A 27,508-nucleotide genomic window follows, 5' to 3' on the forward strand; every position below is an offset into this window, starting at 1 on the left:
TTGAAAAAGTTGAGTATCTTGGACCCATATTTATTTCTTTATTCACCATCCTGCTTCCTCCTTTCATATCATCCTCTCAAATTATTCAGAGGAGATTTATTCACATACCCAATAAGAAAAATATGTCTAATTATATCCAAACATGCTTAATATGAATGAGAATTATGTTTGGCCTCTCGATTGCCAAAACAACCTTTGCCAAACAATTTTTCTTGACTTTAGAAAGGACAGGCAGCTGCATTGTTTCCATATCTATCCTTATAAAAGAGCTCTTGGAATGAGTCTGACTTGCCTTGCTTTAAAAAGCTCCAAGGTAAGTGTGACAAGGACCTGGATTTACAGAGAGGGTAAGCAAAGGGACCACACAGTCATACAATTCAGTTTTAGCTGTGACTGATAGAATTAATAACAGTCTTAAATGTAAGAGGTGTGGGTTTTGTTTTTGTTTTTGTTTTTGTTTTTTGGTTTGTTTTATTTTGCCATTGTTTTGTCCTTAGCCACCTTATGTTCATATAAGCAAAATGAGATTTTTATGACTATATAACATAATTTCTTTATTTTCTTTTATAGCATTACCCTGCTTCGTTTGCATCTTTTTTCCTTCTTCACATCTTCTTCCCTATCATAAGAGGTAAGATCTAATTTACTAATCACTAGAAAGATAATAAGAGAGGCTCCCAGATGGGATTTATGTAACTTAGCAACCTTCTAGAAAGTGCTTATCTCAGTAACTCTGTCTTCCAACTGGTGCTTCAGGCAAGTTACTAGAAAGTAGATCTTTTCTTTCTAGCAGAGTGCTTAGGTCATTGATGGAATGAGATGTCATCTGGACAAAGAGAATAGAGTTTTCAGTTCCAAGCTAAAATTCTCTTGTGGAAGAGTATGGATTTTATTAAAAACTGCCCTAATTAACTTTGCTTCTGATTAGATTACACTTAGAAACTTAGTTTTATTTATTTATTCCAGTGAAGGGAAAAAGACAGTAGAAAATCTATGAAGTACCTTTCAGATCTAAAATTCTTTGATCTTACAATCCTGAGTTTTCCATGGAGACATTTGACTGAGAAGTTTGTATAGTACTCAGGGACATTCATTAATTATAATGAACTATTGTGAATAATTCTCAAATAATTTCAAAGGAAAGTCTTTTGGACAAACGAGTTGAAAATGTTTCAAGTAATTTTGTTAAATAATGTTGTAGCATTCTTCTTCAAAAGTCCCATACTTGAATTTCAGCTCTATTGCTTAACTCTGTAAATATTAAGCAAGTCCATTCATTGAATCAATCTTTTCAATGATAAAAGGGAGATGGTATTAGTTGCACTTCCTATCTTAGATGTTGTTCTGAGAATCAAAGGAGAAAGATATACAAAGAATTTTGTAACCTTGAGGGACATATCTTTATCACTTAAAAGCTAAAACAAACTTTGGTAGTGAACTCAGTTCAAATACTACCTAATTCTAATTGTTTTACTTTGGATAAGTCACTTATAATCTCAGTGTCCAATTAATTTTCTAGGTATAAAAGTTTCAGAATCATTGTTGATTTGCATCAACAGTAGAGGGAACAATAGTAGAGGGAATTTCCTCTACAGTAATGAAATCATAGGTCTGAGGGGAAAAAAATGCTATCATTGAGAGAATTTAAGTAACTTGCCTAATATAGGTAATAAGTAGCAAAGTAGAAGTCAGTTTTCCTAGTTATAAAGCTAGTTTTTGAAGAATAAATTGTGGGAGAAATTGGGGCATCCTAGCCTAGTGACAAGGCAGACAGTGGCTCAGTACATGGAACAGTGAGTCTGGAGTAAGAAAAAATCCAAGTTCAAACCCAGTCTCAGGCATTTTCAAGCTGTGCGATCCTTGGCAAATCACTTAACCTCTGATTGTCTGACAAAATGAATCTATTGGTGAAGGAAATCAAAAAACAGTCTAGTATCTTTGCCAAGAAAACCCCAAATTGGATCATGAAGAATTGGCCCAGATAAAACAACTGAACAACAACAAAGCCCTCAAATCATAGAAATCTGAGACAAACTCTAGATATGAAAGCGAAAAGGAGGGAAAACAGGATGATACTGTGCATTGCAAGAATATGGGACTTATCCTACCAATCAGATCAGAGATTTATAATTGTGTCATTTTTCTGAATCATGTAAAGGAGTAACTGAGACCCAGAGTAGTTAAGTAATTTTCCCAAGCATAATCAGATAGTTAGTGACAGACCAGAGATTTGGATACAGTTCTTCTAACTCTAAATTCAGTGCTTTTTCTCTTTGAAGAGAGAAGACCTAAGAATAACCACTTGCAAAGTTCCTCTCTCCTTTATATATTTTCATTTCTAGAGAATGAGGAAGTGATCCTAAACAAGTAATTTACATAATCAGTGCCCTAGAAACAAGTGATCTAAGATTCCTTTCAGCCTTTCCCTCTTGTGGAAGGCAGAGTTGAAGATCCACTGTAGATAAACCATAAGTTAAAAATAAAAGAGGAATCCTCTGCTGAAGAGAAATGTAATCAAATGGATTTTTTGGGAGAGTGGGTAGGAAAACTTTCTAGGACAGATAGTAGCATCAGTCCACAATATCTCTTACTGGTGGTGAACTTTAAATACTCTTTATGTGTAAGAATAAGGAACACATAGAGAATATAATATGTTTCTTAAAGGCTAAGACAGCACTGGCTGTGTTTCTTCCTAAAGCAAGTAGCACTAAGTAGATGCCCAATTCAGTTGAGCTGGGATAGTGGACATTGTCAATGTCCTGCTAGACCAATCTTCCCTAGGGAGAAATAGAGAAAGGCAGGTCATGGTCAAGGAGGACATTTGGAAAAATCACTCAGGGGAGGAAGCTAAGCTCAATTTTTTTATATTGTTGAATGATTATAAAAGCTGTTACGATCTTCTAAATTTCTGTGCTTTTGGATAAGGCTCTGGTCATCCTGTCCTAATAATAGTTCTACTCATAAAAGTTGTAGGGAGAAAATAAGTCATAAAATATGAAAATATGAGTTATCTTAATTTTTTCAGGAATTAGAACAGCATAATTGATTACATTTCCCCAACAAATAAATATTAAGCACAAATAAAATTAGTGCTTGTATGAGGATATGTGTATGGGCATGTTGAATGATGACTTTTATATGTCTTCTTTTTGTTTAGGCTTGTGGTTCATAAATTATAGCCATGAGTTCAGACAATGAAATGGCCATTTTTGGGGAAGCGGCCCCCTACTTAAGAAAGTCTGAAAAGGAACGTATTGAGGCTCAGAACAAGCCTTTTGATGCCAAGACATCAGTATTTGCTGTAGAACCTAAGGAATCTTTTGTAAAAAGCACCATCCAAAGCCGGGAAGGAGGAAAGGTGACCGTAAAAACGGAAGCTGGGGCAGTAAGTAAAAATCTTATTATGCTGAATTCATGTTCAATTTATTCTTTTTCCTAGTCCATATGAACTTATGTCTTTGTTACTTTCCAGACACTAACAGTGCGGGAAGATCAAATCTTTCCTATGAACCCTCCCAAATATGACAAGATTGAGGACATGGCCATGATGACTCACTTGCATGAGCCTGCTGTCCTGTATAACCTCAAAGAACGTTATGCAGCTTGGATGATCTATGTAAGTATATCTCAAAGTATCTGTGATTGAGAAAACATGCCATCTTAGACCCAATTCTAAATTAATTGAAGTGAATTTATAAAGTTCAAAGGCCCTACTAGATAGCTCATCATCTAGCTAAAATATTCATGCCTTGAAAAAAATTCCATTTTTAAATTGTTTAATTAATATTGATATGATTATTATCTCTTCTTTCTTTGCACAGACTTACTCAGGGCTCTTCTGTGTCACTGTTAATCCCTACAAGTGGTTGCCAGTGTATAACCCAGAGGTAGTGGCTGCTTACAGGGGCAAAAAGAGGCAGGAGGCCCCTCCCCACATCTTCTCCATTTCTGATAATGCCTATCAGTTCATGTTAACTGGTAAGTGGATCAATATTTATTAAGTACTTATGAAAAACTAGGAAATTCCAATTTAAAAAAATATCTAAAGCAGAACCAAGGCTAAATGTTTGGAAATGAAATATATATATACATATATATGTGTATATATATATGTATATGTGCGTATATATATATATATATATACATATATGAGAGAGAGAGAAGAGAGAAAGAGAGAGAGAGAGACATGGAAACTGAAGCAATAAATTATGAGGCAATATATTTGTAGTCAAGGACAGCTAGTTGTAATCAGAAAGTCATTTTCTTCAGTTCAAATCTAACCTCAGACCTTTATTAGTCACTACTTAACCATGTTTGTCTCAATTTTCTCATCTATAAAATGAGTTGGAAAAGGAAATGGTCAGTGTCTTTGACAAGAAAATTCCAAATAGGGTCACAAAGAGTAAGGCATAACTGAAAACAACTGAACATTAACAAATATTTGCAATTAAATACACAAGCTTGCAAGATTAAGGGAATTTCACTTGAATTACTGCCCTAATGCTCAGAGAACTGGGAATTAAATTTGTTAATTTGCTAGAATAGTAATAGTCCATCTACATTTAGAAAACCTGAGTTAGAGTCTAGGTTCAAATACAGTAGGTGTTTGGCCCAGAGCACATAAGTTTTTACTTATACTCTCTCTCATATGGGACTCATAAATAATGCTCTCTGTGAACTTTAAAACACAATTAAAAGTGCTTAGCCTGCACCTACCATTTAGTAGGTGCTTAATAAATATTTATTTACTAATTGAAATAGGAGTAACTATTAAAAACAGCTTAAAAACCTACTTGAAATCTGATTCCTGCACTTCAATTCTACCAAATCAAACACCTAAAATTAAATTGATTCTTTTGAAAAGAAAGATACTAAGAATTTTGATAAGACCACATGACTCCTGTATTCAAGTATATCTTCAATATACCTCTATTACTGGGGAAGGAGTAATGGGGAAGAGTGGCTGTAGTATAAACTCTTTAACAGCTCTGGTTTTGGCCTACTTGCCAGATTATTGAACATGACCTTCTTTCTTTTAAAATTTTTTTATTAATTTTATTTTTAATTTATGGAATAAAACAAGCATTTCTGCAACAGTAAAATTTTAAAATGATGATTACTTATAAAAGTACAAATCTATTATATACTACTTCCATTTAAATATGTAATAAAATTTGTGTTCCAGAAAATCTTGCTGTTCTCCAAATATAACATTCAACTATTGTTATTGGGTCTTTGCATGAGTTTTTCCCGATGTCCAGAACATACTCCCACCTTCCCACCACCTCATAGAATGCCCTCTTTCTTCAAGTCTCAACTCATACATTATTTCCAGGTTTCTTGATCAACTCGGTGCTATTCCCTTACCCACAGATTATTATAAACACTTACATCTTGTATCTTCAAGTAGAACAGTGAATTTTTTATTTTGCATCCAGTGTCTTCTAGTACACCTCTAGCAATTTGGAAGGCTAAAATGATAGGGCTCTTGCCCTCCACTAGCTCACATTTTATCAGTTAGGTAGGTGGTTGAATAAAACATTAAACTATGTTCTTCACTATCATTATTTGTGTCTCATGAATAATAGCATTAGACTTTTCATGATGTAGCACAATCAATATTACATGAGTAACAAACATATCCTCTGGTGAAAAATACATTTTATTGTCTACCTCCTCTTAAAGGTTATTTATGAGAGCAAGAGCACCAGAAAAATTCAAGAGATAAATTCTCAGTGAGCTCTAATTCAGTGATTTTTAAAAAAGGAAACAGGCTACTTTTAAGGGAAAAAAATTTATTTTGGAAACCAAGTTTATTTAAAGTTCTTTTGTTTTCTCTTTCACAGATCGGGAGAATCAGTCAATCTTGATCACGTAAGTAGATGTCATTGTCAAGTAGATTTGATTATTGCATTACTTAAAATTGTTTAAGAGTCTGACTACTTCTCTTCTATGAATTTCACAGTGGAGAATCTGGTGCTGGAAAGACTGTCAACACCAAGCGTGTCATTCAGTACTTTGCAACAATTGCAGTGACTGGTGAGAAAAAGAAGGAAGAATCTGGAAAGATGCAGGTGGGGTTGTGAACCAAGTCAAAGTCAAGTTTCTGCCAGTGCTCTTGTTTGTGTGAAGTCTCTGCTGTGAAGAGTAAGTTGTTATTGTTGTTTGTTTTAGGGGACATTGGAAGATCAAATCATAAGTGCCAACCCCCTGTTAGAAGCTTTTGGCAATGCCAAGACTGTGAGGAATGACAACTCTTCTCGCTTTGTAAGTCTCTTTGGAAACACTAATGACACTGTAAGTGTGAACTCTGACTATAATACCCAGGACTTTACATATTTGGCTAGATAAATGTGTTCCCTCTGGTTCTAATACTGGAACGGCCTGGGCTGATGCGAGTTACTAGCATGGGATTAGCATGGGTCAACTAGTAAAACTTTGTCCCTTGCTTGCTATATAATCTCTATAATGTTACAACATTCAATATTGTTGCTCAATCCTATCCAATTCTTTATGACTCCATGGATCAAACTGATCCTGGGATTTTCTTGGCAATGATACTGGAGTGGTTTGCCATTTCTTTCTCCAATGGATTAAGGGAAACAAAAGTTAAGCTAGTAATTGATTGAGATCAAATTTAAACTCAGATCTTCCTAAATCCAGACCTAATGCTCTATCCTCTGAGCCTCTATCCTAACTGCCTCCCTACAATGTTTAATATCTACACTTAAAAGCAAACTTTACAAGTGGGGATACTCATATTTTTCTTACAAATTGAGGGTGTTTATGGAATTAATTGTGTGTTTAAGGAGTAGTGAGCTACTCAAAGATTAATGTTTCCAAAAAATAAAGTCATATTCTTTTTCCTTCCCAGGGTAAATTCATCAGGATTCACTTCAGTACCACAGGGAAACTAGCTTCAGCAGACATTGAAACATGTAAGTAACAAAGTTCTACTATTATTGAGTTATTTCAAAATATATCCTTCAAAATCTTTTCCATTTGCTATGCCTATAATTTTTTTGTTTAAAAATTAAAGTTTGTTTCTCACTTTGATTATTTTATTTATCTCTCCAGATCTGCTAGAGAAGTCTAGAGTTACTTTCCAGCTAAAGGCTGAAAGAAGCTATCACATTTTTTATCAGATCACATCAAACAAGAAACCAGAATTAATTGGTAAAACATTTCATAATTCCCTTCATTAAATCAAATAACAGAATTGATGAACTTGTTTAGAATAAACTGTCTAGCTAAAAATTCAGTCTTTTCAGGAGAGAGAGATGGAGGAAGATTAATCTTACATCAGCCCCAATATATTTGGACTGCCTTCTCAGCCATTTTTATTTTTCATTAATTACTTGTTATGGCATAGGTTATAGCAATTGTGTGTATATGTTGAATTTTTTATAAAAAGGATAATTTTGTCAATTTTATTTCATCAGAAATGCTTCTGATTACTACCAACCCATATGATTATCCATTTATAAGTCAAGGAGAGATCACCGTTGCCAGCATTAATGATCAAGAGGAGTTGATGGCTACCGATGTAAGTATTTCAGACTTTAAGTAATTCCACATTGGGTGAGATCTCCAGTCCATCAAATTAAGTATTCTTTCTCTGACTGTAATAGCAGGAAATGGCTCAATAATAAGTATTGCTGTCCTTCTTGTTGTTAAATTCAAAAGGTTGAGGAAAGCATCATCTCCCTCAAACAAACAAAAATTCTAATTTCCCATAATAACCCATTCCCATAATAACCATTCTATCATTCTTACATTTATCTAAAAACCTTCGTGAAAATTCCTATTTTCCAATCTGCATCACTCCTTAGTAATAAAATATGTACTGCAATGGAAATAGTACTGTTCTTGATAACAGGTTATTTGGATTACTGAGTTTTAGTCCAGATATTCATAAAATGTCTGAGTCTGAGAGTTTAATTTCTCTTCACCTTTGAGTCCTTGTTAGTAAAATGGGGTTAATAACCGTTACACTTTCAGTTTCAGAAGTTTGTTGTGAATAAATAGCTTTTAAAACATAAAAGTACTACATAAATGTAAACTATAAATAGTTTTAAAAGTTATACAATTTTGTATATCATTGTTCTGTTCAATCACATAGTGTTCCTTACATCCCTTAGCAGATGATCTCCATACTTTTATTTCCAATTTAGCAAACATTAAATAAAATTAACATTTCCACACACATTATAGAATGGAAGGAAGGACTGTATAGGAAACTGAAATTCACTATTGTACAAAAGCTTACTTTTCTTTTTAATTATATAATAATTTCAACATATAATTTTCAAAGATCTTCTGTTCACCTGTAATTTCTTCTGGCCTTCTGTTCTCTCATAATTTGGGGGTAAAAGTGGACTCTTTCCCTAATACTCCATTTCCCTGCCACCCTTGAAAAGAAAGAAAAGAAAAACCTCTGAGACAAGAATGTATAGGCAAGCAAAAAAAATTCACATTTTTACCATGTCCAAAATGTATCTCTCATTCCACATCTTGAGTCTAATTACCTCTATATCTGGAGGTGCAAAATGTTTTGTCATGAGTAATCTAAAATTATTGTTGGTTATTACATTGATTATATTCTTTCAAAAGTGCTTTTTTCTTTATGTTATTGTGATTATATATTTTCCTTCTAATTCTGATAACTTTTCAATTCATGAAAGTCTTCCCAAATTCCTCTGAAACTAGCCATTTTATCAGTTCTTACTGTGCAAAAATATTATATTACATTAATATATATATTAATTTCATCAGCCATTCTCCAATTAATTTGTACCCCTTCTGTTTCCAGTTCCTTGCCAGTACAGAAAAAAAAAAGATAGCTTCTGTACATATGAGTTCTTATCTGTTTTTTTTTAAAATCTCTTTAGTGTATAATCCTAGTAATGTTATCACTGTGTTTAATGATTTTTGGGAAATAGTATCAAATTGCTTTCCAGAGAGACTAAACTAATTCACAGCTCCACGAATATTTGTCATTTCCTTTTTTGGTTACTTTTGCTAATCTGATGGATGTGAAGTGAAATTTCAGTGTTACTTTCATTTACATTTCTCTAATAGTGATTTGGATTTGGAGCACTTAGAAAATTGCCTGTTCCTAATCTTTGACCATTTATCTGTTAAAGAACAACTTGAGGAAATGAGACCTTTATAAAAAAAAAAACAAACAAACAAACAAACAAACAAAAAAAAAAAAAACTTGTGGCAAATTTTTCTTTCTTGTTAATTGATTTTATTTTTCCTTCTAACTAGAAAGATTTCATTTATGTAAAAACTTTTAAAACTTTTTTTTAAATAACAACAACAAAAAAAAGCAAATTATCCTTTTATACTTTTGTGGTCTTCAGTTTCCCTTGTTTGCCATGAACAATTCCCTTTTCCATAAATCTGCAGAATATATATTTTCCTTACTCCTTTAATTTTATTTACAATGTGACCTTTTATATCTAATTTGGTATCCATTTGGATCTTTTCTTGGTAAATAGTGTGAGGGATTGTTCCATATCTTATTTCTGTCAGCCTACTTTCCAGTTTTCCTAACAGTTTTTGTTGAATAATGATTTACTACCCCAGGAGCTGGGGTCATAGGGTTTAATGAGAGTGTTGCTGTTTTTGTTTGTTTCTGTGTTTTGTGCTCCTAATTTGCTTTATACCAATAAAAGTTTTTATCTTTTTAACCAGTATGGACAATTTTATGATCACTGTTTTATAAAATACTTTGATTATTAAAAGTTCTTTGAGTACTATTGTACTTTTAGGCCTTCTTCCTTTCAACTTTATTTCATTATTTCTTCTAATGTTCTAAACCTCCAGTTCTTCCAAATTAATTTTGTCCTTATTTTTCTAATTCTCTAAAATAACATTTTGATAATCTAAATAAATTAGATAGTATGATAATTTTATTATACTGCATCAACCTACAATTACATTAAGTTTCTATGCCTACAAAAATCATCAGCTAATGGTTAAAATGATTATGAGTCACATGACCATGTGGTCATTCCATGTATGACTGATGCTTATTCAAGTTGGCTTGTTTTCTAAGCTTTTTCACATTAATACAAACTGCCAAGAATTTATGGTCTGCTGGTGTAGTGCTTGATACTTCAAATTTACTTCTATACCAGGATAAGGCACTAGATTACAGCTATTGTCAAAGAAGTTCTTATAATAATAACAATAATAATAATAAAAATTTTACATATTCCAAAAATACCATCTTTTCTTTCTGGTTTAAGTTCACTTCTTTTTATATGTTTAAGGAATGACCTGTAGTTCAAACACACTGGATTCTAGTTAATGTGTTTATATCTATCTCTTGTCAAGTTAACTGGGGAAAAAAAAAGAAACTGGTAGTAGTATTCACTCTGATTCTAATTTGGTATTTATTTCATTAATTCTATTGACAGAGTGCCATTGATATATTGGGCTTCACACCTGATGAAAAGGTAGCCATTTACAAGCTTACTGGGGCTGTCATGCATTATGGGAACATGAAGTTCAAACAAAAGCAGCGAGAGGAACAAGCTGAGCCAGATGGCACTGAAGGTATTCATTGGTTCCTCTTAAGTTTCTTGATTATATAACTGAAATCAAATCAGGTTCTTATCTCCTATTACCCTTAAGTTTAAGGAGAAGCACCATGGAATGTGTAAAAATATCCATTGCTGTCTATACACACGCACACACATGTATTATGAATATACGATGCATGCTTGTGTGTATATATTGTACATCTATGTACATTTTCCTCTCACCTTGTCTCCACAGTTGCTGACAAAGCTGCCTATCTTCAGAGTCTGAATTCTGCAGACCTGCTCAAAGCATTGTGCTATCCTAGGGTGAAAGTTGGCAATGAATATGTCACCAAAGGCCAGACTGTAGAGCAAGTATGTGCCTTACTTCAGTTAATTGCAAATGATTTGGGTATCCTTTACATTTTCCCACTAACCACAAGAATTATGTTTCTGTACTTCAAGGTTACTAATGCTGTAGGTGCTCTAGCTAAAGCTATCTATGAGAAGATGTTCCTGTGGATGGTCACCCGTATCAACCAGCAACTGGATACCAAACAGCCCAGACAATATTTCATTGGAGTCTTGGACATTGCTGGCTTCGAGATCTTTGATGTGAGTTAGCAGCAAGGTGGCAGAGGTGAAATTTATGGCAGTAAATTCAGAAACAGAGAAGGTCTATTCTCTTCTCTTGTAATTTTCCCAATTTTGATTTAAAAGAAAATGACTAGATAATTTCAAGAAATTTCAAGAATTCTAGAACTTCCTATATATTCAAAAGAAAGCTGAGTAAGGCTTGATGGGGCATTGTAGTAGAATCTGAAACTCTCACTGCAAGCTAAGGCTGACATTTTTAAAACATCCAGATACACTTAAAAGCGACAAGAAATCCAGAATGGATACTGAAATATATCAATAGGGAGGTTAAGACTAAGACAATTTTGATACAGAGATCAGAAGTACCATAAATTTGTCTACTATTGTTAGCACATAGATTTTTTAAAAACTGATTTCTGCTGATGTATCTGGCATTGCAGACTCTCACAAAAATCAATTAAATTCAATTCACCAAGAATTTCTTACTATGTACCAATCATTTTCTAGTGACTGACAATACAGTAAAAACAAACAAACAAACAAAATCATGAAATAGTCTCTGCCCTAGAGAAGTTTCTTAGTGGTCTAAAAGTAATTGTTTTCCCCCACTGACCTCCTTTAGTACCACTTTGCCCTTCACTGCAGAACTGAAAGGGGACTACACAAAGTGGAAGGCCTTTAAAAGATTTTTTCTTCATTTCATTGGTTAGCACAGTCAAAACGTTTCATCACTGGTGACATGGCTGGTGACATGACTTTCATTGAGTTGCAAGACTAATCCTCAAAAAAATGGATTTGCCTATATTTGGAGTCATACTAAAAAGCTGTCCTAGTCACTTAAAAGTGATCTTCATCCACTTTAAAATTAGAAATTTCCTACACATTGATGGATTTACAATGTGGAAGCGAATCACAATACTGGGACCTCCCTCATGACAATCTAATCATTGGCTTGGAGTAAAAAAATCAAATTGTATTGACAAAATAAATATCTATTTTTGTAGACTAAATGTAAATCAATCCATGTTATATTCATTTTCCCCCTTTTTCTTCTGTTTTTTTTTTCTTTTGTGTTTTTTTTCCTTTTTTATAACCAGAAAAAAAAAAGAAAACAACAAAAAAGAGAAAAAAAGTAATTATATACATTAGAACATAAGTGCATAGAAATGGTTCAAAAAGCTATGATTAATCCAAAAAAGTCAGAGGAAATACTTTTTTTTACTATGGGAATCAAGAGAAGTTTCATATGGAAGAAAATCCTTGATCTGAGCATTGAAGGTAGTATAGGACTACTAGTAATAACAGCTGACATATACCATGCTTTACGTTTTGCAAATCGTTTTGCATATTTGGCCACCTTGCCTTTATCATGTGAAAAGGTATTGCAGGTATTATTGGCCCCTTTTTACAATTAGGAAACAGAAACTCAGAGAGCTTAGTGTCTGTGCTCATATTCATATAGCATGTAGGTATGTAAAGGGAAATCAGATTTTTCCAAACTCCACTTCCCGTGCTTTCTTCACAATACTATGTGATCCCTTCTACATGATATTGTTTTACATGTAAAAAGAGGTCGGAAATCACTAGCTCTGAGTTTAAATTCTGATTTTCACATTTAAAAACTGAAAAATCTTGGGCAAGTTATTTTATCTTTATGACAACTAGAGAATATCTAACAATCTATTCCAGATTTAAATATTATATTTCTATAATCTCTCCATTCAGTTCAACAGCCTGGAGCAACTGTGCATCAACTTTACTAATGAGAAACTGCAACAATTTTTCAACCATCACATGTTTGTGCTAGAACAGGAGGAGTACAAGAAGGAAGGCATTGAGTGGGAGTTTATTGATTTTGGGATGGACCTGGCTGCCTGCATTGAGCTCATTGAAAAGGTGTGTTGGAATTTTTAGACATTAAGAAATAACTCATGAAAAAGATCATGGTTGAATTTCATATCAATTTTATGGTCAAAATATAACCTGTAAACAACATAGTATTTATCTATCATCTTGTCTGTAGCCAATGGGCATTTTCTCCATCCTAGAAGAGGAATGTATGTTCCCCAAGGCAACAGACACTTCTTTCAAAAACAAATTGTTTGAGCAGCATCTTGGAAAGTCCAGCAATTTCCAGAAACCCAAAGTTGTCAAAGGGAAGGCTGAGGCTCACTTCTCTCTGATTCACTATGCTGGTACTGTGGACTACAATATTGCAGGCTGGTTGGATAAGAATAAGGACCCTCTGAATGAGACTGTGGTTGGACTGTACCAGAAATCCTCAATGAAAACGCTGGCTTTCCTCTTCTCTGGGACACAGACAGCTGAGGCAGGTAATTCTTGATTACTACAAACTGGAGGTGGTACATTTCTTCTTGTGAGTCCATGTTGGCAACTGGATTTGAAGGTATGGAAGTTAACTTAATTGTTCCTTTAGGCCTGTGGTTAATAATTTCTCTTCTAATGACCTATTTGTGATCTTTTCCAATACTGGTGTCAGCCTGGTGCCAAGTTGGACATGAGAAAACTTAAAAATTTCCACCAATGGTATGCTTTTATTTAATATATTTTACTTCATGTTCTTACTAGCAAAAACATGCTAATAAGGACAAAAGGACACTGCTGAATTTACCTTCATCCCCGTATCTACCATTCTAATCTACCTTTGCTTTACATTCTATGACAAGTGCCAAAAAGCTCCTAAGGATTAAACATATAAGGACAAGTACATAACAGTTTATATTTTAGGTCTTTTAAAGCTGTATAATTCTAAAATCTTTTGTTTTCTTTCAATTCCATGCCTTCAGAATCTTGGACAGGGAATTCAGTGTTGGCAGATGTAAATCTTTTCTTAGAGTGATATGAAATTTGGTAGAATGACTTTAGCCAAGGCAAAAGCTAACACTTGTTTCTTGGTATTGACCTCTATCAGCAACCAATGTTTACATAATTTTTTCCCATTTTTTCATAAAGGTCCATAGGGTCCTGGTGGGAAGCTCCTGGTGTAGTAATGCCCTTCACCAATGTAATCAGCAGTTCCCTCACAGCTTATGTCTTGGAATCTTACTGAGGAAATAAATTGTATCAGAGGAAAAATGCGAATTTTTGACTTCCTGTCAATTGATTTTTAAAATTTCCTTTATCCACTATGCCACATATGCTCTTCACAGTTTTACTAAATATATATAATAGTATGTTTAGCAGAGGACATAGAGATATACTCAAATTTAGAAGTGAATTTTTAGTAAGACAGAATTTTAACTCTGAACAAAGAAGGAGAAGGACCAAAAGCAGTCTCAAAACAATCCATTTGTTTTAAGAAAGAAGCAAAAAGGTGACAAGGATCATGGATGATTGACAGCCACGTATAAATAATATACTTTCTCTTTTCCTCAGAGACTAGTGGTGGAGCTGCCAAGAAAGGTTCTAAGAAAAAGGGTTCTTCTTTCCAGACAGTATCAGCTCTTTTCAGGGTAAGACAGAAAATTGATTGGATGTTTCCTCATACCTGATACTAAATACTAGTACTAAGTATTAATCTGGTACCTGATTTAAAAAGTAATTCCCCAAATTACTTGGGTAAAGCCTGATCTTAATCAATAAGAGATACCCTTCTTCCTTCTTTTCCTTTCCATTACATCTCCTTGACTTTACCTTAGAATGATGGACTTTAAATTGCCTAGAATCTAGATGCCTAGAAATCACCTTTCAAGTTATGTTAGAGAAAAGGGACATTTTTTTCAGAAGGCTTTCTAACACGTTACATGCCACAATTTCTTTCTTTCTTTTTTTTTTTTTTCTTTTGTTGTTTTTGCTGAAGCAATTGGGGTTAAGTGACTTGCTCAGGATCACACAGCCAGGAAGTGTTAAGTGTCTGAGATCAGATTTGAACTCTGGTCCTCCTGACTTCACAGGGCTGCTGCTTTATCCACTGCGCCACCTGGCTACCCCACCACAATTTCATTAAACAGTGATATATTGTCAGAATTTAAAGCAAATCATAGAGACTAATGAATATAAAGCAGGTGACCTAAAAGAAACTTAGAGTGCCTCTCCTTGGTGCTCATAATTCTTGATTATCCATGGTTATTTTGCTCATCCTGTAGATAATCTGGAAGCCAACTTACATAATAAGGAAATCTGTGTTTGTCAAAAGACAGGGAATTCAGTGCTGGCAGATGTAAATTTTTTCTTAGAGTGATATGAAATTTGGTAGAATGAAAAGTGAATGAATAGCAGGGGAATGGAGGGGAAGAGAGAGTGGAAAGCAATGCCTAAAATGGAATGCAATTTTATGAACTGAGTATAATTCAGTTTTCAAATAAGTTTTGAAAATTCTACTTGAGATTTATTTGTATAGGTGCTTCTTGTCAGTCTGTCTATGGGAAAAATTGGAACTTCTGGAAAGATTATTTTCTTTAAAGCTTGGTTCAAGTCTCAAGTTATATCTTTTATGTGATGCTTTTCTTGATCATTCCAGAAATTAATGCTTCTCTCACCCATCCCTGGAAATGACCTTGTATGGTATTCATTTTTTTATATACATATATATGTGTATATTGTCTCTCCTGGTAGATTGTAAATTCCTTGAGGGCAGGTATGTTTTTATTTTTGTTTTTAAATTCTCAATATCAAAGCATAGTGGTAGGCACTAAATAAATGCTTGTGAATTTGTTTTAAAATGGCCTTAATCTGGTATTTCAAAAGTTTCTGATAAAGTTAAACAAGTATAATCCTTTGGATTGGGTTTTACACTTTTAATGAGTCTTCTCATGTGGCCTCCTAGGAGAATTTAAACAAGCTGATGACCAACTTGAGGAGCACTCACCCTCATTTTGTACGGTGTATCATTCCCAATGAAACTAAAACTCCTGGTAAGATACTGTTAGATAAAAATACACAGTAAATCCTTTATTTTGTATGATAATTACATATATTTTGGTTGTTTCAGGTGCCATGGAACATGAATTGGTTCTGCACCAGTTAAGATGTAATGGTGTGCTAGAAGGCATCAGAATCTGTCGGAAAGGATTCCCAAGCAGAATCCTGTATGCTGACTTCAAACAGAGGTCAGCCTCTCAATATTTTTTTTGCTAGACTTTATATAATATCTAAAAGTTTGCAAAAACTTACATACATATGTGTATGTATGTGTACATACATATAATCTCACTGTATTCCCACAATAATCCTCTTTTGAGGATTTTAGTCTTTGATTTAACATAATATCGTGAATATTTCTGAATTCTTTAGCACTCATTGCAAAAAAAAAAGAAAAAATAATATATAAATATTGAAAATAGGCTAAAAAATTAAAGCCTAACTTTTTAAATACTTTGTAGAATTTTTAATGGGTTCACTAACATATATGATTAAGGAATATATTTTTAAATAAACAAAAATACAATAGAACATAGCTAATAATATATTTGGGATTTCCTCAGTCAATGTGCAAGTTTAGTGGTCTCTGTGTCTATTGGAGTTTGACAACAGTGATACAGAAGAGCAGTGGAAGATGAAGTCTGAAAGCCAGGCTAAGAAATCTTAAATGGTAGATAAAGCATCCAAGTAAAAGTGTCCAGGAAGTAGTTGGAAATGGAACATTTCAGACTGGGAGAAAAGTTGAGACTAGAGATAAAAATTTAGGAGTCCATTAAGAATAGATAATTATATATTATCAGTCATCTTATCCTTGGTGTGAATGACCACAAAGTCCTTTCTTAAAAATAGGTTTGATAGAGCAGGATAAAGAAGAAAGAGATCATGAAGGTACAAAACACTTGAAGGTGGAAAGAGGAAAACATTAATTTGGGGAAGAAAAAGAAAAACAAAAAGAGAAAATTTATTTCAAAATGTTGACCTGACTGGCCTTATGGTTCTTGCAAGGTTGATTAGTCTGATAGATAAAGTTGCCCATTTCACTAAAATAAATATCATAGTGTAGGAAAGTGTATTGTTTCTTCATGAACTATTTTATTTTTAAGTTACTATCTACTAATTATCAGAAAGATCATTTATATGATATTTATTCCATTTCAATAGGTACAAAGTTTTAAATGCAAGTGCTATTCCTGAAGGACAATTTATTGATAGCAAAAAGGCATCTGAGAAACTTCTGGGATCTATTGATATTGATCACACCCAGTATAAATTTGGTCATACAAAGGTAATTATCTTTTCCAAACTCTGTCTATTTGTACTTCCTGAAGAATGAAGCACTGATCTGTAATCTCTCCCTTATGCAGGTCTTTTTCAAAGCTGGTCTTTTGGGTCTCCTGGAAGAGATGAGAGATGACAAGTTAACACAGCTTATTACCCGAACTCAAGCCATGTGCCGAGGTTTCTTAGCAAGAGTAGAATACCAGAAGATGGTGGAAAGAAGGTATGAATCCAATTAGAGTAAGACTTCAAAACTGTTTCACTGGGACCATAAATTTATCTTGTCTACAAAATTTATTTTCATTATTTATATAACTTTTTATGCACATTAATTTAATATGTCAATAGGGAATCCATTTTCTGTATCCAATACAATATTCGAGCCTTCATGAATGTTAAGCATTGGCCTTGGATGAAACTATTTTTTAAGATCAAGCCTCTACTCAAGAGTGCTGAGACTGAAAAGGAGATGGCCACCATGAAGGAAGAATTTCAGAAAACTAAAGATGAACTTGCCAAATCTGAATCTAAAAGGAAAGAATTAGAAGAAAAAATGGTATCCTTGCTAAAAGAGAAAAATGATCTGCAACTCCAAGTCCAATCTGTACGTAATATATGTTTTTTTTTCTCTCTTTAATGATTATAGAAGAGTTGGGGGGGTCTCTTAGTTGACCCATTATTTACCTTAAATTTATCTTGGCAAATATCATTCTTATTCCCTGATGGAATACAGGCTGTTTCTGCAGCATATTAGAGCACTGTAGGATCTCAAAAATTTATGTTGAATTGAATCTATCTCTAAAGTAATCTGACACCTTGTCTCTCACAGTGAAAGTATTATATAAATATTGGTTGAATGATTAAAGGAATGATCTACATTGTCTTTTGCTTGCTTATTATATCAAATCCAAATTCTTCCATTTTCCTTTCAAGGCCTTCCATTGTCTGGCCTTATTTTTATTCTTTGCTTTTCCAATTTGGGCTTTCCTTTAATTCAAGGAAGCTGAAAGTTTGGCTGATGCTGAGGAGAGATGTGACCAGCTAATCAAAACTAAAATCCAACTTGAGGCTAAAATCAAAGAAGTGACTGAAAGGGCTGAGGATGAGGAGGAAATCAATGCTGAACTGACAGCCAAGAAGAGGAAACTGGAAGATGAATGTTCAGAGCTCAAGAAAGATATTGATGACCTTGAGTTGACACTGGCCAAGGTGGAAAAGGAGAAACATGCTACTGAGAATAAGGTATGAATCTTAGTATGAAGAAATAGGCTAAAAGAGACTTAGGAAAGTATATGCCTGTAGTTGATAGAATATAAATATAGGATGTAATGAACAATAACATATTTTATGAAAATAATTTTCACTTATAAAGGTGAAAAACCTCACAGAGGAGATGGCAGGGCTAGATGAAACCATTGCTAAGCTCACCAAAGAGAAGAAAGCTCTCCAAGAGGCCCATCAGCAGACCCTGGATGATCTGCAGGCAGAAGAGGACAAAGTGAATACACTGACGAAAGCTAAAATCAAGCTGGAACAGCAAGTGGATGATGTAAGTTTGAAATTATAAAGGAGATACAGCTCTTTGATGAGAGCAAACTGGAAATCATATTCTTACTACAAGTTCATTCATGGTATTGTTAACTTTTAGCTTGAAGGGTCTCTGGAGCAAGAAAAGAAACTCCGTATGGACCTAGAGAGAGCAAAGAGAAAACTTGAAGGTGACCTGAAGTTGGCCCAAGAATCAATCATGGATCTGGAAAATGAGAAACAACAGCTTGATGAAAAATTTAAAAAGTAAGTAGAGGAGTTATTTGTGAAATTGACTATAAATATTGGCAAACACTAATATGTGCCCTTTTACTTTTAAAAAAGGAAAGAGTTTGAAATCAGCAACCTACAAAGCAAAATTGAAGATGAACAAGTACTAGGGGTTCAGTTGCAGAAGAAGATCAAGGAGTTGCAGGTAAAGTCAGCCCTTCTCTTGATTCCAACTCTTGGAGAATTAGCCATCGCTAGGAAGAGACTTAAGGATGTGTTTTTCCTTATTGACAGGCCCGCATTGAAGAACTGGAGGAGGAAATCGAGGCAGAACGCGCCTCCCGAGCAAAAGCTGAGAAGCAGAGAGCTGATCTCTCCAGGGAACTTGAGGAGATCAGTGAGCGCCTGGAGGAAGCTGGTGGAGCGACTTCAGCTCAGATTGAAATGAACAAGAAACGAGAGGCTGAATTCCAGAAGATGCGCAGGGACCTTGAAGAGGCCACCCTGCAGCATGAAGCCACAGCTGCCACTCTGCGCAAGAAGCACGCTGATAGCGTTGCAGAACTTGGAGAACAAATTGACAACCTGCAGAGGGTCAAACAGAAACTGGAGAAAGAGAAGAGTGAAATGAAGATGGAGATTGATGATCTTGCCAGCAATGTAGAAACTATTTCTAAAGCCAAGGTACTGTGAATTGTTAAAAAAAAAAATTAAAACTATTATGCAGAAATGATGAAATATCTGTACAGCTCTTGTGTCATTCTTGTACGATTCTCATACAGGTTGAACTAAGAAAAGAACTTAGTTCTTTGGTTTGACATCTTTGTAAGTTAGAAGATTAGAAACTTTCCAAGCAGGTTTGAATAACATGTTAATATAAATCAATGTGTCTTTTATCTCCAGCTTCATATTATTAGCTATTATTAGCTTCATAAGGTAGGGATTATTTCATTTTTGATTTTGTATGCCTAGTATTTAGCACAATGCCTTGCACATAGTAGGTACTTAGTAAATGCTTGGGTGTAGATTAATTAATTCTAGCTTTGAACTAATTATAATTTTTAAAATGTCCTTTTTCAAAGTGTAAGATAGGTAAGAAAAATATTCTTCTCTGATTAATTTTTGTTTCTATTTTCAATGCATCTATATGTAAACTAATAATTATGATTATCTTTTAAAATGTTATATTTTCCATGTCTTACTTTATACATGTAGGGTAACCTTGAAAAAATGTGCCGTACCCTGGAGGATCAAGTTAGTGAGCTTAAATCAAAGGAAGAAGAACAGCAGCGCTTAATCAATGACTTGACAACTCAGAGAGGGCGCTTACAGACCGAATCTGGTAGCTTTCTTTCTCTTGTGTGTTTTTATGATAATAGATTTGCAGTTTTGTGTGCAATTATCTTTTTATTAGACTATGTTTATGTGTTTTGTTTTCTGCTTTTGTGTTTATTTTATCTATGATCTAGAATACTTGGTTTATTCCATAAATTTAAAATGAAATGAATTTTTGAAAAGAAAGGCATGATATTTTGGTAAATAATATTCAGAGAGCCACCTGCCAGCCTAAGTGGAGAGGTCCATTTGAGGCAACCTAATAAAAGTTTCATACTGGACAGAATTGTAGACTACCAATGATTTTAGCTAATCCTAGAAAGTGTTTAAATCTTGGACCTATTTTTGAGGTACATGGGAATTTGGGTATTTGTCAGAATAGCTCTAATGACTCTGAATTTAGTTTAGTTCTCTTTATTTGACCCTAGACTGAACTAAAGAAATCTAAACCCTTAAAATAGCTTTAAAACAAATGTTTCCAAATGTCCACTAATTTAGAGAAGGTTATCTAATCCTGTCCTGGTTCAGACTCACATGTCTTGTATCATGTCACATTATTTTGAAAGGATATAAAAAATTGAATGTAAGTTATAGTTTCTGACTCAGTTTAATTCACATAACTTCCCAGTGTACTACAGAGAAATCTGACATAGAATATATGTATTTCAATCTGAAAAGTGTAATAATACTATCGTGAATCCAATTAGATTTGAGGAGAAATGGTTGTTACAGTTAATTCTCAATATAATTCTTTAAAAGATGCAATTGGATTTCCAATACTATTTTTCCTTTCAGTACTATTGGTAATTTTCTCTTTGTGTATATAAGTGTATATCCCTATGTACACATCTATATATGTATATGTGTATTATATGTCTATTATAGGTGAATATTCACGTCAGCTGGATGAAAAAGATGCTTTAGTTTCTCAGTTGTCAAGAGGAAAACAAGCATTTACACAGCAGATTGAGGAATTAAAAAGGCAACTTGAAGAAGAGACTAAGGTATTGCAAAACATTTCCCCTGACTTTATGATAAAAATTACTTCTAGACTTTCTTCAGGATTTGCTTGACTTCTTTTACTAAATATCACAATTAACTCTGACATCTGCCCATAGGCCAAAAATGCACTAGCCCATGCCCTTCAGTCATCCCGCCATGACTGTGACTTGTTAAGAGAACAATATGAAGAAGAACAAGAATCCAAGGCTGAGCTACAGAGGGCATTATCCAAGGCCAATAGTGAGGTTGCCCAATGGAGAACCAAATATGAGACAGATGCTATTCAACGCACAGAGGAACTGGAAGAGGCCAAGTACGTGCAAGGATCTTTTGGAATAAAGAAAAATTATGCATTGTAATTGGCAGAGAAATAACTGGATTCTGAATAGATTCTAAAAGAAAACAATCAGGCATTAGAATGTAGCTGAACTGATAGGTAAGCAAAATACTACCTTGTAGTTTCAATATCGGTACCAATAAGAGGAAATTCCTTATAGTGAGGTCCCTTTGACATATATGTATATATGTTTATATGTATGTGTGTAGAATAGTTATCACCCATCATGGGCTCCTTGCAAAGGCATATGTGTGTGTGTTTGTGTGTGTGTTTGTGTGTGTGTGTGTGTGTGTGTGTGTGTGTGTGTGTGTGTGTGTGTGTATTGATAGGGGAGGTAAGGAATCCTACTAAACTGAGGAATCCTCAAAGTTGTGAATGGGAATAATGCTGTTTTTGTTCTAGATGTATGATTTATTGGTGTGTAACTCCAAGTATGGAAATTTTATCCACTAATACAGATCAGTCTTACAATGAGAGTAGATGAGAGGCTAGGTGACTTACCAAAGGTAATGCATTCAATAGTTAAGTGAGTCAGGGTTTGAATCCTAGTTTTCCTGCTTAAAGACTGGAAGTTTATCCACAGTGACACATTACATCTCTGAGTATACATGTTTGCATATAAATATGTTCATAAATGTATTTAGGCACATATGCTTACCCAAGGAGTTTAAGATGTTCACTTTATGCTAAAATATATTTGCATTCCATAATTGCCAGTATTTTAATGAAGTTCCAACACACTTCTCTTTGGAAATTATGATTCTTATTTAAGTTATTTCTGGAAACATACATAATCCTTCAGGAAGAAGTTAGCCCAGCGTCTACAGGATGCTGAGGAACATGTAGAAGCAGTGAATGCCAAATGTGCCTCTCTTGAAAAAACTAAGCAAAGGCTGCAGAATGAAGTGGAGGACCTGATGCTTGATGTGGAAAGGACAAATGCAGCCTGTGCAGCCCTGGATAAAAAGCAAAGGAATTTTGACAAGGTATTCTATACAATAGTTGATGATATTTATGTCTTGAATTTCTTCTTATTACTCTTTTTGCAGTACACTGACTATTTTTTCTTCAGATCTTGGCAGAATGGAAACAGAAATATGAAGAAACTCATGCTGAGTTAGAAGCTTCCCAGAAGGAGTCTCGATCTCTCAGCACAGAGCTGTTCAAAATGAAGAATGCTTATGAAGAATCTTTAGACCATCTTGAAACTCTCAAGAGAGAAAATAAGAACTTGCAGCGTGAGTTCTCTTCACTTACTCTATTAACAGTAACTTGAATGACCCTTTCATTTTTCCAACTGTCTCATTTAATGTCTACCTGCCTCTCTACCCCTAGAGGAGATTTCTGATCTGACTGAGCAGATTGCTGAGGGAGGCAAACGAATCCATGAGCTGGAGAAAATAAAGAAACAAATTGAGCAAGAAAAGTGTGAACTTCAGGCTGCTTTAGAAGAAGCTGAGGTACACATAGCATTATAGACTAATACTGAGAAAGACTTAGGCTTGACTCTGGGAAATGACCTATGGAATGGCCTAAAGAAAAATATAGAATAAACATGGAAAATAATAGTTTCTTTGGAACCCAGGTTATTAGACCACAGAGTTCTTTCAATCTGTTACTGACTTGATTGTTGGCTTTCATTAAGGCTTCTCTTGAACATGAAGAAGGGAAAATCCTACGCATCCAACTTGAGTTGAATCAAGTAAAGTCTGAAATTGATAGAAAAATTGCTGAAAAGGATGAAGAAATTGATCAGCTGAAAAGAAACCACATCCGTGTTGTGGAGTCTATGCAGAGCACACTAGATGCTGAGATCAGAAGCAGGAATGACGCTATAAGGATAAAGAAAAAGATGGAGGGAGATCTGAATGAAATGGAAATCCAGCTGAACCATGCCAACAGAATGGCTGCAGAGGCCCTAAGGAACTATAGAAATACCCAAGGAATACTTAAAGTAAATAGGATCATGCATTTAGCTATACTGAATGGTTACTTTTAGCTGAGCCCTGAGAATATGATATTTAACGGAGTTTGTTTGCTGTACTCAGGATACTCAGATCCACCTGGATGATGCTCTCCGAGGTCAAGAAGACCTGAAAGAGCAGCTGGCAATGGTTGAGCGCAGAGCCAACCTCTTGCAGGCTGAGATTGAGGAGCTTCGAGCCACTCTGGAACAAACTGAGAGGAGCAGGAAGGTAGCAGAACAAGAACTTTTGGATGCCAGTGAACGTGTGCAACTCCTACACACTCAGGTGAGCACAATTACAACAAAGTGTGAATTGCAAAAATGGAAGAAGAAAAAAAAAAAAGAAGAGTCCAAATCAGATTCTGCTTAAATACATTTTGGTAATTGCTAAAACTCTTTTGAGGAGCTAAATTTTTTCTAGCTTTATAATAATAAGAATAGCAAACACCTTTATGCACCTTAATGTTATTCAGCATTTTACATTTTTATCTCACATAATCCCCATAATAATTCTATGAGGTATTATTATCCTCATTTTATGTATGAGGGAATTGAACTCAAGAGAGGTTAAATCACTTATCATTTCACATATGTAGTAGTTATCTGAGGCAAGATTCAAACTTAATTCCTCCCAGAATACAAATCTAACACTGCATTTATGGAATCGCCCAGTCAGATTATTAGTGTACAATATCTAAGTAGGTAAAGGATATCTCCATTGGGATGTCCTTCAAGTATCTAAAATTTAGCTTGCTTAAAACTAAACTTATTCTTTTTATCTACATTTGAATCTATATTTGAATCATATTTTGAGGCACTTTGGTTCAACATTTTGATGTTATCTTTCTTCTGTTTTACACCTATCAAAATCTCATCCATCCTTCAAATTTACCTCCTTCCTAAAGTCTTTCCTGTTTTCCTTTAATTGACTGTGATCCCTTCTTACTCTTTACTTATTTAGTATTTTGTTCATCCTCTATTAAAATTACACTATTCAGCCTTGTCTTAAACTCTATCAGAATATAAATTCTATGATAAAAGGGCCTGTTTTCTAATCATCTCTTCTATACCACACAGTGGTCTAGAATTGTGATTTAATAAGGCAGTCATGCCATGAATATTTATGAATCAAATTGATCCCCACTATAAATGTTACCTTTGATGCTTAAGAATTTACCATATAAATAATATTGGGCATTATAAATAATAACTTCAGGTATGTAGCCTCTGAGAGGCACCCTGGCACAGTGGATAGATGGCTAGCCTTGAACTCAACAAGATTTGACTTTGATACTTAATACAACCAAGCAACACTATGAGTTATGGCTAATTTATTAATTTGCATGGGTATAGAGAGTTTCCTTTTGAAGTTCTTCCCACTGATGAAATCATAGATCCATATCTTCTCCCCACCTTCCCTAAAGAGTATTATTTCCTGTTCTTATTTGGGAAAGAAGGAAAATGGCAATTTGTTTTATTTTTTCCCCAGAACACTAGTTTAATCAACACCAAGAAGAAGCTGGAAACAGATATTGCCCAAATCCAGGGTGAAATGGAAGACATGATTCAGGAAGCCCGGAATGCAGAAGAGAAGGCCAAGAAGGCTATCACTGATGTGAGCAGAAAATCTATTGATTTTCCTTCCTTGATCTATTTATATAATTACTTGACATTTATAGTTTTCTTGTTTACTTACTAACTAGGCAGCCATGATGGCTGAGGAGTTGAAGAAGGAGCAGGACACCAGTGCCCATCTGGAGAGAATGAAGAAGAACATGGAACAGACTGTGAAGGACTTGCAGCACCGCTTGGATGAGGCTGAGCAACTGGCCCTGAAAGGAGGAAAGAAGCAGATCCAAAAACTGGAGGCCAGAGTAACTATCCCAAATCTTAGCATTGTATGTCTTGTCCCATTCAGTGGTTATGGTAAAGATTTTAAAACAAATCTAATATTTTATGTTAGGTTCGTGAGCTTGAAGGGGAGGTTGAAAGTGAACAGAAACGCAATGTTGACACTGTGAAGAGTCTACGCAAACATGAGAGGAGAGTGAAAGAGCTCACTTACCAGGTGAGGATAAGAACTCATCTGGGGTAACTACCTGAAAAAAGCAGTAATAAATGAGGAATGGGAGGAATAGGGGATTTGGAGTTAGGGTTTAGGTTTAGATTTTCCCTCTCTTATTTACTACCTATGTGAGGTTATACAATTAACTCCCTAGTCATTGAGTTTCTTCATTGTTTAAATAAGGAATTCAACTGAATGTCCCCTAAGATATCTTCTCTTCCTATATTTGTGATCCCTTTTAGTATCTTATCAAGTTAGTGTTGTTATCAGCAAGACAGCAGTCACTCATTTTTAATTATCTGCAATTTTTCAGACTGAAGAAGATAGAAAGAATGTTCTCAGACTTCAGGACTTAGTGGATAAACTCCAGGCAAAAGTGAAATCTTACAAGAGACAAGCTGAAGAGGCTGTAAGTATCTTTATTATGTAAGAGAAATGCTTGTTTTATTTTATAAATTAAAAATAAAAAATTTTTTAAAGAAAGTAGAAGAGAGAATTCTTCAGGGCTATAAATCCTAACAAAAAAAGTCATAAGATTCATTCTATTAAGCAGTGTTCTGGGGAAGTACACCCAAACTTTTTGTCAACATGTCAGTTTTTTTTATATTTACAAATAAAATAATAGCCAATAATTTCTTTCCATTTCTCCAATATTCCCACCTAATAGCCAAAGTAAATGAAATTTCATTCTTTCAGGAAAAGGCTGAGTGATGTTTGCTGTATATTAAAAGATTGGGAGTAACAGTACTCATTCTGGCATCAAAGGGCTTTGGTTCAAACTTTTTCTCTGATTCTTAGTACTCTTGTAATATTAGGCAAATCATTTAATCTCTCCAGGTTTTAGTTTCCTCATGTGTAAAACAAAGGGCTTGAGCTAGAATGCTTCTGAGATTTTTTTTCCTATGGAATTCTTTCTATTCTTAGCTATATGATCCTTGATTACTCTAAAACCCCCCCATTGATTTAAGAGTTGTGCCTTGTGAAGTTTTAGAATAAAGTCACTGTTGTCTAACTGTGGAAATACCATATATGAAAAGTGACCGTAAGTTATCACCTGAAAATTTCATACTGTGAAGGAAGAACTTAGACAGTTAAGATTTTTTTCTCTAGTTTCTTAAGTACGTTTTCTGTTATGTTTAGGTATTTTGGTTTTAAAAAATGCAAATATTTATGAAAAAAACAAACTCTCAATTTAATTGTTAATTGTTTAATTGTTAATTCAAAGTTAATTCTAAAGGTAAGAAAATGTCTTCAGAATTGGTCAGATAACTATTAAAGTTTCCTGTTAATTATTTTATAGGGTCAGAAAATATTAGGGCCTTTTCCACCAAAGCTTAGAAACACGTCCTTTATTACTGACAAATCTCTTCCCTTCATCAGGAAGAACAGTCCAACACAAATCTTTCCAAATTCCGCAAGATCCAACACGAACTGGAAGAGGCCGAAGAGAGGGCAGACATTGCTGAGTCTCAGATCAACAAACTGCGGGTAAAGAGCAGGGAGGTTCATACGAAGATTGTAAGTGAAGAATAATCATGGCCTAGTGCTACAAGGTGGCTGAAGAAATATACATAATGTGAAATTCTTGGTCACTTAAACCTGCAATTAATATTATTATGTCTTTAAAGTAAAGGAAATAAAAGTTACAAGCTGTTTTGCAAAGAAAATACCTTAGAGTGGACTTTAATTTTTGTTTAACCATTTGAAATGTAAAAACTTGTTCCATTATAACCACATTAAATAATCAATCTGTT

The 27,508-nt window shown here is 34.3% G+C and overlaps 1 protein-coding gene across 7 annotated transcripts; it reads left to right on the forward strand.

Annotated features, from left to right (window-relative positions):
• The first annotated feature begins 287 nt into the window (after positions 1 to 287).
• On the forward strand, positions 288 to 27,421 carry LOC141566918 (myosin-2). 7 transcript variants are annotated; one of them, XM_074312063.1, is made up of 40 exons: positions 288 to 313; positions 571 to 631; positions 3,158 to 3,385; positions 3,473 to 3,616; positions 3,822 to 3,978; positions 5,847 to 5,874; positions 5,966 to 6,074; positions 6,175 to 6,267; positions 6,875 to 6,938; positions 7,078 to 7,176; positions 7,443 to 7,546; positions 10,431 to 10,569; positions 10,792 to 10,910; positions 11,001 to 11,150; positions 12,858 to 13,028; positions 13,156 to 13,465; positions 14,529 to 14,605; positions 15,919 to 16,006; positions 16,084 to 16,201; positions 17,175 to 17,298; positions 17,378 to 17,514; positions 17,640 to 17,895; positions 18,291 to 18,533; positions 18,664 to 18,840; positions 18,940 to 19,085; positions 19,164 to 19,254; positions 19,344 to 19,733; positions 20,265 to 20,391; positions 21,270 to 21,388; positions 21,503 to 21,699; positions 22,526 to 22,709; positions 22,796 to 22,961; positions 23,059 to 23,183; positions 23,369 to 23,677; positions 23,772 to 23,975; positions 25,179 to 25,304; positions 25,393 to 25,563; positions 25,653 to 25,757; positions 26,068 to 26,163; positions 27,135 to 27,421. In XM_074312063.1, the coding sequence occupies exons 3-40, from the start codon at positions 3,182 to 3,184 to the stop codon at positions 27,285 to 27,287; spliced, it is 5,820 nt and encodes a 1,939-aa protein (XP_074168164.1). In that variant the 5' UTR covers positions 288 to 313; positions 571 to 631; positions 3,158 to 3,181; the 3' UTR covers positions 27,288 to 27,421. The 7 variants fall into 7 exon arrangements, with proteins under 7 accessions (XP_074168164.1, XP_074168167.1, XP_074168169.1 ...); XM_074312064.1 differs by lacking the exon at positions 288 to 313 and adding an exon at positions 325 to 347; XM_074312066.1 differs by lacking the exon at positions 5,847 to 5,874 and having other exon boundaries at positions 290 to 313; positions 3,822 to 4,001.
• Positions 27,422 to 27,508: the final 87 nt, after the last annotated feature.

Source organism: Sminthopsis crassicaudata, chromosome 4, assembly GCF_048593235.1.
Source record: "Sminthopsis crassicaudata isolate SCR6 chromosome 4, ASM4859323v1, whole genome shotgun sequence".
Lineage (NCBI taxonomy): Eukaryota > Metazoa > Chordata > Mammalia > Dasyuromorphia > Dasyuridae > Sminthopsis > Sminthopsis crassicaudata.

What these genes read in the sequence shown, in the direction of transcription:
- LOC141566918 (XM_074312062.1), top strand. Translation starts at nt 3,182, where the DNA reads ATGAGTTCAGACAATGAAATGGCCATTTTTGGGGAAGCGGCCCCCTAC. An exon ending in GACACAGACAGCTGAGGCAG is followed by an intron (nt 13,466 to 14,528) that starts GTAATTCTTGAT and finishes TCTTTTCCTCAG; the next exon opens with AGACTAGTGGTGGAGCTGCC. An exon ending in AGAAAATAAGAACTTGCAGC is followed by an intron (nt 22,962 to 23,058) that starts GTGAGTTCTCTT and finishes CTCTACCCCTAG; the next exon opens with AGGAGATTTCTGATCTGACT.